We start from the raw sequence: 20,175 nt of genomic DNA on the forward strand, positions 1-20,175 counted from the left end.
TTTTGTTAGCCATTTCATGTGTGTGTGTCTGTGTCGTATGTATGTATGTATATTTGCTTCATCTATTTGAAAGCCAGAGCAGCTGGGTTGGTATCTTCCATCCCCTGTTCAGTCCTCAAGTGCCTGCCACAGCCAGGGCTGGGTCCGGCTGAGACCAGGCGCCACGTGGGTGTCAGGGGCCCAAGCACTTGAGGCCTTGTCTGCTGCCTCCTGGGATGCGTTAGCAGAAGGCCGGATCCCAAGCAGAGGAGCTGGGACTCCAGCACCCTGGTGTCGGGTACAGGCGTCACGCGCTGCCCTTCAGCCCGGTGTCCCACAATGCCCACCCCAACCGTATGCTTTTGATCTTTAAAAATACGTATAGGGGCTGGCACTGTGGCGTAGCAGGTAAAGCCACCGCTTGTAGTGCCGGCATCCCATATGGGCGCCGGTTCAAGTCCCGGCTGCTCCACTTCTGATCCAGCTCTGTGCTATGGCCTGGGAAAGCAGTAGAAAGCAGTAGAAGATGGCCCAGGTACTTGGGCCCCTGCACCCATATGGGAGACCTTCGGATCAGCACCACTCCAGCTATTGTGGCCGTCTGGGGAGTGAAGTAAGTCTTTTTTTTTTTTTTTTTAAAGTATAACCTGTTTCAGTTGAAGCCAAGGCTGTGGATATGTGTAGGTGTGAGTCAGTTCTTTGTTAATTAAAACCTGTATGATGGGGTCATCCTAACAGCCCCACGTGGCCGCGCCTGGAGTCTCCCCGGGCCCCACTTGGTGCTCGTGCGATCCCGCCTTGGTGTCCTCCTCCCCGCGGTCCCCTGCACGTTGCCCAGCATCCTGCTGTCTCCCAGGGGCTGGGCTCTGTTGCTGTGGCAAACGTTTCCAACTTCAGCTTTCTCCTCCCAGCCCCTGACCTCACAAATGTTAACCAGAGGCCAGATTCTTAGTTCAAGTGTACTTTTCCCTCCGTAATTTTTTAAGATTTATGTATGTGTTACTAAGGAGCGTGACAGAGAGCTCTTCCAAGTGCCGGTTCACTCCCCAGGTGGCCGCGGCGGGCTGAAGCCGGCAGTCCGGAGCCCAGCTGGGCCTCTCCCGTGGGAGTAAGGAACTCAGTGCTGGGCACAGCAGCAGCAGAGCGCCGGGCCCAGCTGGCGCTTGGCTCACTGCGCCGCCGGCACCCCTTGCTCACCCGGAGCAGCAGTGGAGCGCTGCACAAACGTGGGACCTTTGCCGTGCGAGCGTTTCCCCTTGACGTGAAGTGGTGTGGTGGGACCATCTCAGATGGGTGGGGTGCTGCAGCGGAAGGTGCCCACGTGGCGGGGCTGCTTTGGCCGAGCGTCCACGCTGCGTCTCGTTCCAGGGAGACATGAAAAGCAAGCTGGTCACAGACGAGAAGGAAGAAGCCGCAGCAGAGGAGCCGACCCCCAGAGGGATCCCGGAGTTCTGGTTCACCATCTTCAGAAACGTGGACATGCTGAGCGAGCTCGTGCGGGTCAGCAGCTGGCCGGGGCGCCCGGGGCACTGTGGGGCGGGGCCGGGGAGCCTTGCTCTGCCAACGGCTGCTGTCTGACGTGGTTCCCCGGCCGACTCCCAGCTGGAGTACGAACCTGCCGTCTAGTGCATTTCCAGTGCCCCCAAGGCCAGACCAGCCGATGTTGTGGGGTGCACACACACAGCCGCACACTTACACCCGCACGCACACGGCCACACCCATCCTCACGCGCCTATACGGACACCACCTGCACCCACGCACACCTACACCTACACCCACACGCACATGGCCATACCCATAGTCACGTGCGTATACGGACACACACCTGCACCCACGCACACCTACACCCACACGCACATGGCCATACCCATAGTCACATGCGTATACGGACACACACCTGCACCCACGCACACCCACACCCACACGCACACGGCCACACCCATCCTCACGTGCGTATACGGACACACACCTGCACCCACGCACACCCACACCCACACCCACACGGCCACACCCATCCTCACGTGCGTATATGGACACACACCTGCACCCACGCACACCTACACCCACACGCACACAGCCATACCCATAGCATGCTCCTCCGCAATGGGGCCAAGGAGACACGAGGACGAGGGTGGGAGGGGGGCTTGGAGGGAAGCTGAGATGTGCTCGTACGGAGCGTGCTCTGCTGCTCGGTGTGCGTGCGATCTGGCGCGCACCTGCTGAGAATGCAGATTCGGTTGTGTCTGGCATGGCTGCCAGGTTTGCATCTGACACTGCTGGGTGGAGGCGCCCTCAGCGTAGTGGGTTTTGGTGCCTGTTAGGTGACTGGAGTCCTTCTGTGTGCATGTGTGGCCACGTGGCCAGCAGCTTTGTAGCTGAGGCTGGGGGAGGTGCTCCAGCGTCGTCTCGGCTTTGGGAGAGCAGTGGTGCACGTAGCTGTGGTTCACTCTCCCCAGCACCCCTGTGTTAGTGGCAGGTATCTTGACACTTGTTTTAGAAGCTGTAGACAGACGTTGGCATTTGTGGAGTGTGCATGTGATGTGTGGAGAGCGGTAGGCATAGCCTGGAAGCAGGTGGCGGCTGCAGGTCCCATCTTGCTTAGATGTCAGGTCCTGACGACGGAGTGACTGGGTCCGTCGGCTCTGTGTCTCTGGTCAGAGTAGTTGAGTTCTGAAATCGGCTGTGGCAGTGTGAGGCCCTGAGGTGCCCGTCGCTGTGCCATGGTCCCTGGATTGTCTGCCAGTGTGGCGCAGCGGGGCGGGGCAGTGAGGAACCTGTCCGTGGGCGTGTCTGCTGTGAGGGCGTGGGAGCCTCACCGTGGCCCCTGGAGCCGACGGTGTGGGCGCCGTGGAGGGTTGGCGTCCATGCCTGGTGCTGAAGGCCTGACCTCGTGCTAGGGGGGCTTTCTTTCAAAACTATCTGGGTTTTTATTTATTTTTTAACAAACTTAGCTTTGAATTCCTTTTTTTAATGACTTTTTGTTTTTGTAAAGATTTATTTAAAAGGGTTACAGAGAGAGGAGAGGAAGAGAGATCTTCCATCCACTGGTTCAGTCCCCAAATGGCTGCAACAGCCAGGGCTGGGGCCAGGCTGAAGCCAGGAGCTTTGTCCAGGTCTCCCCATGGGCGCAGGGGCCCGAGCGCTTGGGCCATCCTTTGCTGCTTTCCCAGCACGTGAGCAGGGAGCTGGATGGGAAGTGGAGCAGCCGGGACCCACTGCTATGGCTGGGACTCGCCCCTGTGGGATGTCAGCATTGCAGGCCATGGCTTTGCCCACGTGTCACAACAGTGGCCCCACAAACTTTTTTTTTTTTTAAGATTTGTGTATTTATTTACTTGAGAGGCAGAGTAACAGAGAGAGATCTTTCATCTACTGGTTCCCTCCCCAAATGACTCAATGGCCAGTGCTGGACCGGATTGAAGCCAGCAGCCCACAGAACTCCATCCTGGTCTCCCAAGTGGGTGCGGCGGCCCAGGCACTCGGCCCGTCCTCGGCTGCTTTCGCAGGCACATCAGCAGGGAGCTGGATCAGAAGCACCCATTTGGGGTGCCAGTGGCTCAGCCCAGTGCCATAACACTGTTGCCAGTTGGTTGCTTTGGCTAGAGACTTGCTCGGCGCCTTTTTGGTGTTCTGTTGCTGTGCTCTGTGATGCCAGAAGGATTCAGACTTGGGAAGGTGGCGGTCACCACTCAGGACTGGTGGGAACCCAGGGAGGCGCAGGGGACTCGCGAGAGGCCTCGCGGGGTTTTCTCCCGGGGCTTTCTCAGTGCTGAAGAGGGGGCCGAGGTGTGGGGATTTGGGGGACTCCTCACTGCGGATGGCAAAGTCAGTAGCTGGTCCGGACACCGCTGAACTTGCCCACTCCTGCTGCTGCTGGTCAGGATTTGAGGAAGCCTGTGGTTTGCAACTTCGGTTCTGTCTTTAATTAGGAGTACGATGAACCCATCTTGAAACACCTGCAGGACATCAAAGTGAAGTTCTCAGACCCTGGGCAGCCGATGGTGAGTACTGACCAGTCTCCTAGTTGGTGTCAGCGGCTCAACCCCGAGGCAAAGGAACCGAGAGCCAGGGGCAAGCACTGTGGCTCCCTGGCTGGGCGGCCCCGAGCAGGACAGCCCGCGCCGCCCTCTCCCTCGCGGGGCTGTGGCCGGAGTCTAGCTGCACAGTCACGGGAGGAACCAAGGGGTCCTGGGTTTTACCTCCGGCCTGTGGTGATGCTCACAGTGCCTGGCCTCTTGGAGATGAGGACATCACACCTCCTGCGTGCCACACAGCTTGTGTGGACCGGGTGTGTGCTTCAGAAGGCCACGGTGACGGGAGGCACGTGCAGAGACGCTAACTGCCCTAAGGCGCTGCGGCCGGGACTGAATGCTGTTTTCCTGTTCTGGACGGGCAGGTCCCACGTGGCCCAGGCTGCTGCCCCTGGGGGCACTGTTCGTGACCCGGTAGCCTGGCTGTGGCTGACGGGTTCCATTCCAGTGCCACAGCATTGCCATGGATTGACACACGACTGACTGCCTGGTGGCTTCCGGTTTCAGTCCTGGAGACAAATGTGGTGTGAGGGCTGTGAGGGGGACAGGGACATGGAGCACATACCCCCCCCCCCCCACCCATGAGTGACAGGGACATGGAGCACGTCCCCCCCTCCCTGGAGCCGTCAGGTGCCAGGTGAACAGATGAGGGCCTCAGGTGGTACCTGATAGGTGGGACTCGGTGTGTCTCTTCTGCTTGTACGTTGGGGGTGTGGTGTGTGTGTGTGTGTGTTGTTTTGTGAGTCTGTTTATCTGAAAGGCAGAACCGTGGAGAGAGAGAGACAGACAGACAGACAGAGACAGGGAGAGACCGAGAGGGAGACCAGCACTTGGGCTGTCTCTGCCGCCTTCCCAGGCGCACCAGCAGAGGGCTGGATGGGAAGTGAAGCAGCCAGGACAAAAACTCGTGCCCGAGTGGGATGCCGCGACACAGCCTGCGGCCCAGCCCCCGGGTGTGCGTGTGTGCCATGCGTGATGCCATGCGTCTTGCTGGCGTCCACGTTCAGCTGCTGGCCCTGCGCTGGGTCTTCCCGGTTCTTCCTGTGCTCCTGTTGGACAGCTGCTTGCTGACCCTGGCTCTGGGTTCCCTCTTGCTCGGCCGTCCTCCTGTTTCCTGCACGTCCCCATGGCCTGTGCTGCAGTGGCTATGACTGGTTGCCCTCACTCCCCCCGTTGCGAGTGTCCTGTGTGCTTAGACCAGGAAGCTGGGCACGTGCAGGCAGATGTGAGACGGGAACTCCTGTAACCACTGTGCCAGGTGCCTTCCTCTCCCCGCCCTTTTGATTTGAAAGGCAGAGTCAGAGTGAGAGAGGGTTCACTCTTCAAATGGCTGCATTGCTCAAAGCTGGACCAGGCCAGAGCCAGGGGCTTCTTCCAGGTCTCCCGTGTGGGTACAGGGGCCAAGCACTTGGACCATCTTCCACTATATTCCCAGGCCATTAGCAGGGAGGTGGGTCGGAAGTGGAGCAGCCAGGACTCGGACCTGCGCCCGTGTGGTTTGCGGGCATTGCAGGCGGTGGTGGCTTTACCCACTGTGCTACAGCACCGCGAGGCCAGCTCCCCAGGTGGCTTTTCTTTTGGGGGTTAGGCAGTTTATTTAATTCTTCTCCAGGTGCCTTTGGGGTGTTACTCTTGACTAGACAGGGAAAGAGGAGGAAAAGAGGAGAAATGATACAGGAGGGAGAGAGGAGGAGGAAGGTGACAACGGCACGCCGGGGAAGGCAGGCCCCTGGAGCAGCAGACTGCCTGCCCGGTCTCTGTGTGCTCTTGTTGTTTTGGACCTCAGGGGCACAGGGGAAGAGCGGTGGGATTCCGCGGAGGCCGCCCGCCCGCCTGGACAGGGGGTGGCCTCGGGGTGCCGACTTCTCTCCTCTGCTGGCCTGCTGCCTCTCGGGGGGCATCTGACGCCCGGCTCAGCCCTCACGGTTCCGCCACTTACTGCTTCTTGGCCAGATTCTCTCTCACCTCTTTGTGGAAAGGGTTTGTTTGGAAGTCTTACACGTTTAGTTTTGTTTTCCCTTTTTTTTTTTTTTTTTTTTTGGGGGGGGAAGTCTTGCTAGTCACGTTTTCATGTATTGCCGTTTCTGTTGTACCACAATAAACATGGAAATAGCGCTGTCCAGCGGCCTTGGCTGTAAGCCTGTCTGTCCTCAGTGCTCAGGGGAACAGGGACCCGGAGGGCCGGGGCAGAGTCCAGGCAGTGTCTGGCCAGGCCTGTCCTGTGCGTTGTCCTCACGCCTGGGGCTGAGGCAGGTGTCTGCACTACTCAGGTGTTTCTCCCAGGGAGAGGGAGAATCCCTCCATGCGGCTGGTGAGAGAGAGAGTGCCTCTCACCTCGTCCTGTGCTCCCAGGATGCCCCGGGTGTCTGCTCAGCTCTGCTCTGTGCTACCCCAAAGAAGTGCCTCTCAGTTTCCTTTTTGTTACTTGTGAGCATGAGTCTCGTACTTTTCATCTGTCGGAGGAGCAGAGTTCTTCAACCCCCAGTTACCTCCCCAGACGCCTGCGATAGGGCTGGGCTGGGCCAAAGCCAGAAGCTCAGAACTCACTCTGGGTCTCCCACGTGGGTGACAGGGCCCAGGCGTCTAGGCCATCATAGGCTGCATCCCAAGATGCGTTTACATGAAGCTGGATGGGAAGCTAAGTTGTGGGGCTCAGACCAGCACTGGTACGGGACGCGGGTGTCCCCAGTGGTGGCTTTACGTGCTGTGCCACTGCGCCAGCCCCGAGTGCAGGGTGCTGTTGTCCTGGACCCAAGGTTTGTCCTCTTCTCCCTCACAGCCCAGAATGTAGACTCGGGTTCTGCCAGCACGGAGGGGCCCACTGCCTGTGCTGCTCTCTCTGTAGGGCTGTGCAGGCCTCCCGTCCACTGAGGGTGGGGCCCACTGCCTGTGCTGCTCTCTCTGTAGGGCTGTGCAGGCCTCCCGTCCACTGAGGGAGGGGCCCACGGCCTGTGCTGCTCTCTCTGCAGCGCTGTGCAGGCCCCCGTCCACTGAGGGTGGGGCCCACGGCCTGAGCGCCTCTCTCTGTAGGGCTGTGCAGGCCCCCCCGTCCACTGAGGGTGGGGCCCACGGCCTGTGCTGCTCTCTCTGCAGCGCTGTGCAGGCCTCCCGTCCACTGAGGGTGGGGCCCACGGCCTGTGCTGCTCTCTCTGCAGCGCTGTGCAGGCCTCCCGTCCACTGAGGGTGGGGCCCACGGCCTGTGCTGCTCTCTCTGTAGGGCTGTGCAGGCCCCCGTCCACTGAGGGTGGGGCCCACGGCCTGGGTGCCTCTCTGCAGCGCTGTGCAGGCCTCCCGTCCACTGAGGGTGGGGCCCACGGCCTGTGCTGCTCTCTCTGCAGCGCTGTGCAGGCCTCCCATCCACTGAGGGTGGGGCCCACGGCCTGAGCGCCTCTCTCTGCAGCGCTGTGCGGGCCCCGCCCACTGGGGGTGCTTCTCTGATTCTAAGCGGTGCCCCCCTGTTTCTGCTCTGTAGTCTTTTGTGTTAGAGTTCCACTTTGAACCCAACGACTACTTCACCAACTCAGTCCTGACCAAAACGTACAAGATGAAGTCGGAGCCAGACAAGGCTGATCCCTTTTCCTTCGAAGGCCCTGAAATCGTTGACTGTGACGGGTAAGAAATGTCGTCTTCATTTCTCTTTTGTCCTAAGATTTCTTTATGCGAAAGGCAACATTACAAAGAGAGGGAGAAAGAGCTTCCATTGCTGGTTCACTCCCTAAGTGGCCACAATGGCCAGGACAGAGCCAGGAGCCGCCTCTGGGTCTCCCATGTGGGTGCAGGGGCCCAGGGACTTGGTCCATCTTCCACTGCTTTCCCAGGTGCGTTAGCAGGGCGCTGGATCGGAAGTGGAGCAGCCGGGACTCGAACCTGTGCCCATATGGGATGCTGGCTCAACCCATTACGCTGCAACTCCAGCCCCTTCTTCATTTCTTTTTCTGAAACAAAAGCAAGGGATGATTTTAGAACTTCACAGGTGAGGTAGAAATTGGCAGTTATTAAAAGTCTTGACTCTGCTTAAAAGCCTAGTAGACAAGGACTTAAATTAAGCAGCCGAGGCTGGCTGCCCGTGTGCAGGCCCCTCACCAGAGAGAGAGGCCGTCTGGGCGCCGGTGCCTGAAGCTGTGCAGTGGAACTTCAAAGTTGCTCCCAGCACACGAGGGGTCAGTGCAGGCCGTGTTGGTCCAGTGATTGCTTCGGGAGTGCACGGTGCAGCACAGCCATCGCTCACCGTAGGTCAGCGATGGTCTGCGTGGACCCCAGGGGCAGCATTTGTCTGGAGTTAATTTCCCTCAGTTGTTTGGGAAATGGTTCTGTCTTTAAATGGAAGTCATTGCAGACCTGGACTGGAGTGGCCGGAGTGGTCTGGGAAGACCACCGCCGTGAGCAGTTGTGTGGGTGCTGCCAGAGCTACCTCTGTCCCCAGGCGTCCACGCGGGCGTCCGTGGGCGTCCGTGTTCGCCGGGGCCGCCTCGACTGCTGCAGCTCGTCCCGCTCATGCGGTTGCCTGGAGGATTTGGATGCGGTGGCGGTAACCGCGGGCCTGCTGTGATCACCCGGCAGGTGGCGAGCAGCCTTGGGGCCCTTAGCGAGGCGTCCTGGGGAGGCAGCGCCCACCGTTTCAGGGTGCGCTCCAGGCAGCGCGCACGCCCCGGGAAGGGGCCCAGGCTGTTGCTGCAGACCCAGCCTCAAGACGCGTGGACGGGTCTCACCCGATGCCGGTTTCCATGGAGAGCTGAGATTTCTCCGTCTGCCTTTGGGACGTCTCTCAGGGAGTGTGTCCCTGACAGCTGCCCTCTGTCGCAGGTGCACCATCGATTGGAAGAAAGGAAAGAACGTGACGGTCAAGACCGTCAGGAAGAAGCAGAAGCACAGAGGCCGGGGCACGGTCAGGACGATCACCAAGCAGGTGCCCAGCGAGTCGTTCTTCAACTTCTTCAGCCCCCTGAAAGGTGCGTTGCTGACGTGCGCTGTGCGCACCCTGGAATGTTCCAGACCCACCTCAGCCGTATCCTGTCCTCAGGGTGCTGGCCGCCGCGTGGTGTGGGGCAGGGTTTTCTAGAAAGTAGGAGTGGCGTTGTCAGCCCCACTGGGAAGGGAGATCTTGACTCACCTGGACACAGAGTACCCGCGCCCCAGGACTCTCCCCCTGTCCTTGTGCCTGTGCCAGGCCCCCCAGCGTCCTCGCGGTCACTGCTACACAGCCTGTCAGCCGTCTGTCCAAACCCTCTTTGCTCCTGAGGTCAGTTCTGTTCTGCTTCTGTGTGCAGGGGTGGAGTGCAGGATTTTGCAGTTTACAGATGAAGGTGTGTGGGAAGTCGGATTTAAAGATGGGGCCTTTGAACTAGTAAAGGTGGGGCAGCTGAGTTATTTACTTATTTTTAAAATTCATTTATTTATTAGAAAGTCCACTGGTTCACTTCCCAGGTGGCTAACACATCGAGGGCTGGGCCAGGGCGAAGCCAGGAGCTTCTTCTCGGACTCCCGCATGGGTACAGGAGCCCAACCACTTGGGCCATCCTCCACTGCTTTCCCAGGCCACAGCAGAGAGCTGGATCGGAAGAGGGGCAGCCAGGATGCAAACCTGCACCAATATGGGATGCTGGCACCATGGGCAGCGTGTACCACAGTGCCAGTCCCAACTTTTTTTTTTTTTTTTTTTTTAATTTTTTTATTTTTTGACAGAGTGGACAGTGAGAGAGAGAGACAGAGAAAAAGGTCTTCCTCTGCCGTTGGTTCACCCTCCAATGGCTGCTGCGGCCAGTGCACTGCGGCTGGCGCACCGCGCTGATCCGAAGGCAGGAACCAGGTGTTTATCCTGGTCTCCCATGGGGTGCAGGGTCCAAGCACTTGGGCCATCCTCTACTGCACTCCTGGGCCACAGCAGAGAGCTGGCCTGGAAGAGGAGCAACCAGGACAGAATCCGGCGCCCTGACTAGGACTAGAATCTGGTGTGCCGGCGCTGCAGGTGGAGGATTAGCCTATTGAGCCATGGCGCCGACCAAGAGTAAATTTCTTGACATTCTTAATGTAACTCTCTGATCATGATAAATACGTATAGCAGGCCACGTAGCAGTGTTGCTATGAAGAAAAACGTTATTCTCCATGAACAAAACAGTCTGATGTAGACCAGCCCTGGTGCACACGATCCGTGCCCAGAGAGGTTGTGTGGGGTCAGCAGGGGGCACGCCTCCCAGGCCTGCTGGGTCATCTTCGCCCTGTTCGTCTAGCTGCTGCTCAAACTTTAGTACTGGTGGTTCTCTGTGATTTGATTTTGAGCCTAGAAGATGCACAAATACTGGTTTGGGGCCAAGAATAGCCATAAGTTTGGGGAGATCTTTTGGAGTTGGCATTGAGCATATTGGCGGTTTACTGGCTTCACCAGCAGGTACACATGGGCTTTGGTGTGGTTTTTGTTTGTTTGAAAGACAAAGTGTCAGAAGCGTTAGAAGACAGAGAACACGAGATCTCCATCTGCCGGTTCCTCCTCAAGTGGCTGCAAAGCCAGAGCAGGGCCAGGCCCAAGCCAGGAGCCAGAAACTCCACCCTGCCTCCCACACGGGTGGCCCAGAACATTATCCAGGAGCTGGGTCAGAGGCGAGCAGCCGGCTTCAAGCTGGCACTCTGTGGGATGCCAGTGCCACACAAACGGGGGTCTACATTTTTTTTAAACATTTTAAGGCAGAGCTACAGAGGCAGAGGGAGACAGAGGTTGTCCATCCACTGGTTCACTCCCCAGATGGCCGCAACAGTCAGAGCTGTGTCGATTTGAAGCCAGGAGTTTCTTCTGGGTCTCCCACGTGGGTTCAGGGGCCCAAGGGCTTGGACCATCTTCCACTGCTTTTCCAGGCCACAGCAGGACTTGAACCGGTACATGTATGGGATTCCAGCACTGCATGTGGCGGCCTTACCAGCTACGCCACAGTGCTTGTGGCCTGAGAGAGCAATGAGAGATGGCCCAAGTTGTTGGCCCCTACACCCGCATGAGAGACCTGGAAGAGGCTCCAGGCTCCTGGCAGCAGATAGGCACAACTCCAGCTGTTGTAGCCATCTGGGAGTGAACCAGCGGGTGGAGGACCTTCTCTGTCTCTCTCTCTGCCTCTGCCTGTATAATTCTGCCTTTCAAATAAATAAAAGTAGGAGGCAGGGCCCCTGGGAGCTGGCTCGGAAGTGGCGCACCCACGAGTTGAACCAGCTCTCGTATGGGATCTGGCATCACAGGTGGTAGCTCAGCCTGCTGTTGGCACAACAGTGGCCCTGGTAGCTTTGACTTTTATATAATTTTTAGGATAAAAATATATAATTAGTAATGAATGTGAGAATTGGAGGGATGATATCTGGTGTTCTAAAACTCTGTTGGTGGGGCCGGCGCTGTGGCGTAGCAGGTAAAGCCGCCATCTGAACCAGCAGATGAAAGACCTCTCTCTCCCTCTCTCTCTCTCTCCCTCCCTCTCCCCCCCTCCCCCCTCCCTCTCTCTCCCCCCTCCCCTTCTCCCTCTCCCTCTCTCCCTCTACCTGTGTAACTCTGCCTTTCAAATAAATAAGTAAATCTTAAAACAAACAAACAAACTTTGTTGGTGTTGGTTACATAGCTCTCTCTCTCTCTTTTTTTTTTTTTTTTTTTTTTTTTTGACAGAGTGGACAGTGAGAGAGAGAGAGACAGAGAGAAAGGTCTTCCTTTTGCTGTTGGTTCACCCTCCAATGGCTGCCGCGGCCGGTGCACCTCGCTGATCTGAAGGCAGGAGCCAGGTGCTTCTCCTGGTCTCCCATGGGGTGCAGGACCCAAGCACTTGGGCCATCCTCCACTGCACTCCCTGGCCACAGCAGAGAGCTGGCCTGGAAGAGGGGCAACCGGGACTAGAACCCGGTGTGCCGTCGCCGCTAGGTGGAGGATTAACCTATTGAGCCGCGGCGCCGGCCATACATAGCTCTTAAGTATTATTCTTAGTCATTAAATTACACATTTCTGTGATATGTAGATTATGCTTCAGTAGAAATATACTTTTTCTTTTTTTTTTTTTTTAAAGATTTGTTTTATTTGTTACACAGTTACAGAGAGAGGTAGAAACAGAGAGAGAGGTCTTCCATCCGCTGGTTCACTCCCCAGATGGCCGCAATGGCCGGAGCTGCGTCAACCAGAAGCCAGGAGCCAGGAGCTCCTTCTTGGGTGCAGGGGCTCGAGGACTTGGGCCATCTTCTACTGCCTTCCCAGACCACAACAGGGAGCTGGATCGGAAGTGGAGCAGCCAGGACTCGAACCGGCGCCCATATGGGATGGCGGTGCTTCAGGCCAGGGCCTTAACCTGCTGCGCCGCAGCACCGGCCCCAAAAGATAGTTTTTCCAGTTAGTAAGTGATGTGATGTTGGGCAGTCACTGCTGTGGACTAGAGTGGAGGCTGAGTCCTGGGCTGGTCGAGAACCACCAGGACCCTGGGCCAGAGCACCCCACGCAGAGGGCTCCCCCGAGCGCTGTCTTAGGTGCTGCCCTGCGCCTCGAGGGTGCTGTGCATACAGCCAGCATTCCCGGCCGTGTGGGGAAAGCGGTGAGAGCTGAGAGGTGTGTCCACAGGCAGGGCTTGGGATCCTAACTCTTCCTACACGTGCCGGAGCCGGGGCGTGTGGTGGGCGTGGGGAGCTTTGGCCCCTGTGCCCGTCTCCCTCACACACGAGACAGGAGAGTGGCAGCAGCGTGCAGGGCACCTGGCCCCAGGCTCTGTGGGTGCGTTCAGGTGAGCAGCGTGTGGCCTCCGGGTTCCTCCTGAGCACAGAGCAGAGTGGCTGCAGCCTGGGCTTGGGACCGCCTCCTTCCTGAGTGCCCCCCCAAACGTCACTTCTCAGGCGGCCAGCAGGCGGTCAGGGGGCAGGGAACGGCGTGGAGGCCCTGGGCCAGCTTCCGCGTGAAGTGGCGGCTGGGAGTTGGGGCCCGGGGCGTGTCCCAGCAAAGCCCTGCAGGGTTCTGGTTGTCCTGTAATGTGGATGTGTTCTGTCTTTTCTAGCATCCGGGGATGGAGAATCACTGGTAAGTTTGAACCTTGCTTTTCCTGGTACAGTTTGTTTTCTGAGTGAGTATTCACTGCGTTGTGATCCACTGCCACCTCCTGGAGACCCTCGGCTTCATTAGAAATCCTCTCCCTTGGGGCTGGAGTTGATGGGAAACGGGACTGAAAAGCAGGTTCCGTATGTAAAGTAGTCAGCAGCATGGAAGTCCTAGCATAGTTTCTCCATGACACTGACTTTGCACAGCTGTGTGAAGGGCCCTTGGAGTCCGTGTGGCTCCAGCCGTGCGAGTCTTAGCTCCCGTGTGTCCCACGTGGCTGAGACCCTGGCTCCCGTGGGTGAAGCGCCTGAGCAGCCACGAGCCGCCCCTCAGCAGGGTGCCGGCTGCTGTCGGGTGCAGGGAGGGCGAGGGAGGCGTCCGCTCAGGTGAGCCGCCGTGGCCTTCCCTCCCTCAGGACGAAGACTCGGAGTTCACGTTAGCGTCTGACTTCGAGATCGGACACTTCTTCCGCGAGCGGATAGTGCCGCGGGCTGTGCTCTACTTCACGGGGGAGGCCATCGAGGACGACGACAACGTATGTGGCTGGGCTCGCCCTGGGGGAGCTGGGAGGGGCGGCCCCGGGCGGCCCTGTCTGTGACTCACCTGCTAGGGGCCTGCGGTGTCCGGTGTCCGGAGCCAGGAGCGGAGCGGCCTGCCGGCTTCAGGGCCTGTGGGTGTGAGCACACCCTGCTGCTGCGGGCCCGGCCCGGCCAGTGTCCCCGGCTCCCTGTGCTCCGGCCATGCCCTGAGCTGCATTGCATGTAGCTGGGCTGCCCTGAGCCCCGCTGGCTGTGTGTGGGTTCTCTTGCTTGTAGAGTCACGTTTTGAGGGGAGAACTGTTTCCAAGTGGGGTGGCAGAGGCGTGAGTGGGTGCCGTGGCCTGTACCCTGGTCAGCAGGCTGGCTCGTCCTGGCCCCCCGCCCAGCGGTGCTGCAGCCTGCCAGCGTGGAGCCGCCAGTCGAGTCGTGCGGGACTCCAGTGTCCGATGTGAGGGCAGCGCGTGTGCAGTCGAGGGCCTGAGAGGGACTGCTGGCAGCAGGCGGTGGGGCTGGGGGCTGGCGTCTGCCCGTGAGCCCACGCTCCCGTCAGGTTCAGAGGCGCCCACGGTGCCAGCACTGCCGGCGGCGGCACAGGGCCTGGTCTGGTGTACATCTGTGCTGGGTTCTCGCTGCACGTCCTGACGGTGTGTGTGGGGCTTCAGGGATTCCAATCAGAAGGCAGAGACAGAGGTCCATCCACTGTCCGCTCCCCAAATGGCCACCACAGCTGGGACAAGGGCCAGCCCACAGGCAGGACCTGGGGCTCCATCCAGGTCTCCTGCGTGGGTGCAGGGGCCCAAGCACTTGGGCTGGCGTCTGCTGCCTGCCTGGGTGCGTGAGTGGGGAGCTGGATCAGTAGCGGCACTGCCGAGGCTCAGGCCGAGCTCCAGTGGGTGCCGGAGTCGCAGGTGGCTCTGGGTGACTGTCGGTCACCTCCCCTCAGTAGGCGTCATGTGACAGGTGTGTGTCAGAGTTGTTGGAGGGCATGTGGGTCTGGGAGCTCTGACCAGGTCTCCTGCACACCTGCCCACGCGTCAGGTGCATTGGGGTCATCCTGGAGCCCGCGGAGGAGACGGGGCCCACTGGGGCTAGTCCAGATCACCGGCGTGGGACAGTCTCGCTGCCAGAGGCCGCCGGGCTGCCTGCGCCAAGCCAGGGGCGTGAGTGCGGGAGCCGCCGTGAGGTCTCCTGCCTCTGCCGGTGCGAGGCTCGCTGTTCTGCGCCGGGGACCAGCCGGCTGGGATGTGGGCGGCTCTCTGAGCACCTCAGGGCCGCTGCTCCTTCCTGAGTACCGTGGAAGGGTTTCTTTTCCCGGGAGCCCACGGTTCAGCGTGGAAACACAGCACAGCTTCCCGCGCCCCTCCCGTGTTCACTTTGAGTGACTGCCGCTTCCTGGCACCGCCTCAGGCAGACTGGGCCCACAGGTTCTGCCCAGAAAGCCCTGGGCTGCCCTGTGCCCGCCCTCCAGAGGCTGACGGGCAGCCTGCTGTCACGTTTCACTAATTTTTTTTTTAAGGATTTGCGTATTTATTTGAAAGGCAGAGTGACGGAGGGAGAGACAGATCTTCCCTCCCCCATCACTCCCCGGTGGCCGGGCCAGGTTAAAGCTGTGCCACAGCGCCCGCCGGCTTCGGGCTCTGTCAGCTGAGACCCTGACGCCTGTCTTTCTCTTCCAGTTTGAAGAGGGCGAGGAAGGTGAAGAGGAGGTAAGAGCGGCTGCTGGGCACGGCGTTGCCCGCGTGGCCTTGTCTTGGCCTGAAGGAGGGAGTCCCAGGGCCGTGGGCCGCTGAGCAGCACGCAGCGAGTCCCGCGCTGTGGCCACGTTTCCGACCCTAGCAGGGGTCTACAGAGTGTCCCTCTGAGGGTCGGCTGCGAGCGGCGGGTGTTGACGTCACTCGGGCGCGGGTGGCTGGCGGCGCGCGGCTCTGAGCTGCCTGCTGCTCTCTTTGCTTGTGGGTAGTGGCCTCTCCGGTCTTCAGCTAACCCTCAGTCCTCTTGACGCAGGAACTGGAAGGAGACGAGGAGGGAGACGAGGAGGACGATGCCGACGCCAACCCTAAGGTTAGTTCCTTGTGTGTGCTGTGCCCTGGGCTCCTCCAGGTGTCCCACTTGGAGAGTGAGTGTCACCGTTCAGACCCTGACGCGTGGTGTGAGGGTGGGGTCGCGGCTTCCCTGTCCTCAGGACCCCGGAGAGCAGCAGCGGTTCATGGGGCAGTGCGGCCTGCACCGCGGGGACTGGGGGGCTCGGGAGTGGGAGTGGCAGGTGGGCCCTCGGCCGCCCGGGGTCGGGGCGTGATGTCTGGGCGCTGCAGAACCTTAGCCTCAGGCGTGGGTGGCGCTGAGTAGGGTTCTTACTGTGGTTTCAGATTAGCTTAAGTCAGAGACCTTTGGCGTTTGACGTGAAGTGTTCCTTCTCTGAAGTGTCATGTTTGACAGCTGCCCAGCCTCCGGGTCACGTGGGTCCTGGACTGTCGGGACACTAAGCCTGCCTGGCACTGTCAGTCTCTGTGCTCTGTGTGTGTGTACCTGAGTGGGGCGTGCACTGCGGGCTGTCGGTGTGGTACACGCGTGTGCACAGTGTGGTTCCTTGGGGAGAGGGCTGTCACACACCCAACACGTGCCCGTGCTCAGCTGTTAGAGGCCAGCGTGTCTGGGCTGCCACCCTGGGGGTGGGTGGGAGGAGCTGCCGGGGGCGGAGCCCGAGGTCTCCACCCATGCTGGATTCCAGAGTGGAGGAGGGGCTGGGGAGGGTTGGTGACCCCTGAGCTGCCCTGCACTCCATCTGCCCGGGGTGTGGGTGCGGTCAGGGAGCAAGGACGGGGACCCTGGCCTCTGCGTCTGCTGCGCGTTCCTGTCTCTCCCCAGCCCTCGTGTGTGTTCTTGTTGCCTGTGGGACCTCCTCCTGTCTCCTCGTGCCCCGGGTCTCCTGGAGGGCGTCTTCATGGAGTGGGGGCGCTGCCAGGCCCCGCGTAGGCTGAGCGCAGGCGGGCAGGGGGCAGGGGCCAGAGGGCCTGCTGGCGGAGCGCGGCTGTCCAGCTGCTGGGCCGAGGCCCCCGTGTCAGGAGCAGCGGTGGCGTCTCCGCCTGTATGATTTCGTGCCTTTCATTTTCTTTCATGCTGACAGTTCCTTTCAATTTTTTTCCCCATTTAGGTGTAATTTTTGTCTGTTAATCATTCATGCATTTCTAGGTAAGGTGGCATTCCGTTCATACCTAACTTCCAAACTCTGGTCTCTGCGCCGTGTCCGAGTCACGCGCAGGTGGGGGGTGACAGCCCGGGAGTGGGCTGCCTGTGCCCACACTCCGCACGCAGGAGCGGGCGCGCCGAGCGGCGTCCCGTACGCAGGGAGCACGCTCGAGGCCGGGTGCCGGCATTTTTCACCCAGAAAGCTAGTGGAGTCGGCTTTGGTGTAAGCGGTGAACGTGGCACTGTGAGAGTGATGAGTCGGAGCCAGGCCGAGCTGTGAGTGCCCTTCAGGGTGCATGGGCCACCCCACCCCACCCGCTCCATGCTGGGAGCTTAGCCCGGTCGGGCGTGGGCTGCTGGCTGCGAGGGAGGCCGTCCCGTCACAGGGCCCTCGCTCGGGACGCTGGTTGCCTCTGCAGGTGTGCTGGGGGAGGAGTGTGTGACGCCTGTGTCCCAGAGTGGCAGCACCGTGCCGCTGGGGCCCTGGGCTCACCACGGCACCTCCCGTCTCCCTCGTGGGCATAGATAGGGCAGAGCTGGGCCCACAGAACCGCCTGAGGGAGCTCCACGTTCTCGGGCCCTCGGTCTTTGGGAACATTTCCAGGGGGTGACTGGCCTGGTATTCAGGACGGCGTCCGCCCGCCTCGAGTCCTGGTGCCTGCAGCGCCCTGGCCGGAGACCTGCAGCCGGGGGGCCGCCGTCACGGTGCAGTGTGCTGGTGGCTGCCGGGCGCGGCGTGCTCCTGGTCATTTGCACACTCCAGCCGCCCCCCGGCAGGGACGCTCCGTGCATGTTGCTGGCCTCGCTGCCTGGCGGGGTGCAGGTGCCCGCTCAGCTCCTGCAGCCGCAGCTCTGAGGGCCCGCGGTCTCCAGGGCCGCCCTCCGGCTGCCAGGGTATTGTGCTGTGAGGCTTGCTGGGCGGCCACACGGTGCCCTGTGCCACAGGCTGGTGTCACGTGAGCTTCCTGCGTGGGGCCGTGGAGGTCCCCTCCGCCCTCCCGTGGCCGCTCTCACTGCCTCTCCTGGGCCCACGGCTCGTCCTGCCCCTGCCCTCGGCTGCTCACTGGGCCCTCCGGTCTGAGAGTCGGCACAGGACTCCCTCGCGTCTCTGTCTGGGGTCTGTGGTCGGGCTCCTCCCCTCCCGAGCCCCCTGCCTCGCTGGGCCGGCTGCAGGCTCCTGGTCTCCCCGTGTCCTCAGGGCTCCGCGGTTTGACGTGACTTTAGGCTCCCTTAATCTCTGCTGCCCTCAGTGTGTCCGCAGACAGCGCCCTGGGGCCTGTCGTGGGCCAGAGCGGACCGCGCCACGAGACGCGCGTGTTCCTCGGCTCCTGTGGCTCTGAAGGCGGCAGGCTGCCGCTCAGTGCCAGTGAAGTGCTCTGCGCCTCTGGTGGAGGCGTCCGGGCCCTGCCCGGGACAGGGCCCCTCCGTCCACGTGGGGGCCCCTCATGGTCACGTGCTGCTGGGGTCTGCCTCTGGGCACCAGGCGCTCTTCCATGGCAAGGAGCGGAGCTGCCTCCCTGCCTTGTGAGCACTGGGACAGCCCCGGGGACAGACAGAGCCGGGCTGGTGCGCGCAGGGCTCAGGTGGGGCCGGATGCGTCGGCGCCCGTGGCAGACCCGGCAGGCGTCCACGCGCCGAGCCTCCTGGCTCCCCGCGTGGAGTCTCCTGGAGGGCTCGGGAGCTCTGCGGCCCCCGGGCGCCCTCCCTGTCCCCAGCCCTTGCTGTGGCGTGAGCGCGAGGTAGGATAGCGCCACCGTCTGACACGGCAGGGCAGTGCTGGGAGTGGCCTGGGAACTCAGCTGGAGAGGCGCGGTGTGGCGTCTGGCCTCGGCTTGCTCACTGCACCCCTCTCTTCCTCTCTCCCAACCCCGACAGAGAGAGCCCAGCCAGCCAGCGGAGTGCAAACAGCAGTGAGGCGGCCGCCCAGGGCCCACGGACGCGGTCAGGACCGGCCTGCGTGCGGGGCCTCGCCCTGGCCACAGCCCCGCCCCGGACATCGCGCGCCCCCAGTGCATGGTTTCACTTTCACTTTGGTTTTCTTTCCTTGGCTTAACTTGTACAGTGGCAGCTGAAATGCGTTCAGAGTAGGAGGTTTAGTTCCAGCACCCTCTAGAGCCTCGGCGCCCGCAGCCCCGGCCCGGCCCGGCCCTGCCCTGGGGCGGGGGCAGAGCCTGGTGATGTCCCAGCACCCCGCGCCCCGGGCCGCCCTGGCCGAGCCCTCGTCCTGTCCCCGGGGGGTGGCAAGGGCTTCTGGCTTCTCATATTTATTTTTGCATTCATGCTCGCGCCCTCCCCTTTCCCAAACCACGGCGGTGACTTGGCCGGGAAGACGTGCGGTCTCCCGGCAGGAGCCTGTTGTCCCGAGAGGCCACGCGGCGCTCTGGAGGGGTGGGTGGGGCTGCGGCCCGGGCCAGGCCGCACTCCTCTCAGCTCTGTGAGTGGCCATGCTGCCCCTCAGTGACCCCGGCCCAGCCCCGCCCACAGTCATCCTAACAGCCCTGGGTGCGGCGGGCGGGGGCTCGGTGTGTGACGGCCGGGGCCGCCTTGTCTGCTGGAGCGGGTGTGTGGAGCGTGCTCAGCCTTACTGTAACACATTTGTAACCGAATACGGTGTTTTCGATTTGTACAGAAGTTAGAATATTCTATTAAAGTTGTGAAACCGAGGCCGGCTCTGTGCTGGGCTCCTGTGGGTTCTCGGTGTCCACCCGGGACCTGCGGCTTCTGGGTTTGTTTCATTTTCCTTGGAGCTTTGAAAGCTGTTTTAGGAAGGGGCTGCCGTCTGCTCCACTCCGCATGGAGCCCGCTCCTGGGTGCTTCTCCCACGTCTCCCGTTGGGGGAAGGGAAGGGTGGCACCCAGAGGCACCGGCTGCACAGGCTCTGCCAGTGCCCGTGGGAATCGCTGCCTTGGCAGTCCTGGGGAGTGGGGGTGGGCTGTGGGGGCGGGGGTGGGGGGAGGCCCAGGCGCAGGCCAGCTTGGTCTCAGCGTGGCCGCAGGGCTGAGAGGCACCCAGACCTCGCTGTGGCTGCCCAGGCTGCTTCCTAGGCAAGGCCCAGGGGCCCGGGGCTGGCCTCCCTGCCCTCCTGGGGTGGTCAGGGCCCTGGCCCAACTCTGCTGGGAGCAGTCCTGAGGCCTCCTGGCTGGCCAGCCACGCCTTTGTCCCCAGTGACCCTGCACAGCCCCAGGCTGGAGTGGGAGTCAACAGCCACTCCCCCCCGCCAGCCCCCCCGCACGGTGCCTGCTGGTGCTCTGACCTGGCGGTGGCTGTGCCTGCCCTGACCGAGGACGCACCACCAGGGGGCGTCTCCACGGAGCTGCTGTGGTGCGTCTGAACCCATGAGACCGAGTCTGCCTCTGCCTTGAGGTGGGCGCTGCGCCCTGGCTGCTGTCTGCCTCAGCAGGAGTGC

General features: G+C 61.1%; 1 protein-coding gene and 1 non-coding gene across 6 annotated transcripts in view; both read left to right on the top strand.

The window, feature by feature from the left end:
• The window catches only part of NAP1L4 (nucleosome assembly protein 1 like 4), a 36,566-nt gene extending 17,134 nt beyond the window's left edge, over nucleotides 1-19,432 (top strand). For 3 of the 5 annotated variants that reach the window (XM_051841534.2, XM_051841535.2, XM_051841536.2), the window contains exons 7-15: nucleotides 1,348-1,479; nucleotides 3,909-3,980; nucleotides 7,483-7,622; nucleotides 8,814-8,959; nucleotides 13,004-13,026; nucleotides 13,460-13,579; nucleotides 15,260-15,289; nucleotides 15,588-15,644; nucleotides 18,645-19,432. In XM_051841534.2, coding sequence (XP_051697494.1) covers nucleotides 1,348-1,479; nucleotides 3,909-3,980; nucleotides 7,483-7,622; nucleotides 8,814-8,959; nucleotides 13,004-13,026; nucleotides 13,460-13,579; nucleotides 15,260-15,289; nucleotides 15,588-15,644; nucleotides 18,645-18,683 — 759 coding nt within the window. In that variant the 3' untranslated portion in view covers nucleotides 18,684-19,432. Of the gene's footprint in view, nucleotides 1-1,347; nucleotides 1,480-3,908; nucleotides 3,981-7,482; nucleotides 7,623-8,813; nucleotides 8,960-13,003; nucleotides 13,027-13,459; nucleotides 13,580-15,259; nucleotides 15,290-15,587; nucleotides 15,645-16,734; nucleotides 16,773-18,644 lie in introns of all 5 variants that reach the window. The other 2 variants (XM_051841533.2, XM_070057706.1) reach the window with 1 other exon arrangement.
• Nucleotides 4,406-4,531, top strand: LOC127489767 (small nucleolar RNA SNORA54). The gene has a single exon (XR_007917642.1). It is a non-coding gene; the product is annotated as a small nucleolar RNA SNORA54 (small nucleolar RNA).
• Nucleotides 19,433-20,175: the final 743 nt, after the last annotated feature.

The sequence above is a fragment of the Oryctolagus cuniculus genome, chromosome 1, assembly GCF_964237555.1.
Source record: "Oryctolagus cuniculus chromosome 1, mOryCun1.1, whole genome shotgun sequence".
NCBI classification, from domain to species: Eukaryota; Metazoa; Chordata; class Mammalia; order Lagomorpha; family Leporidae; genus Oryctolagus; species Oryctolagus cuniculus.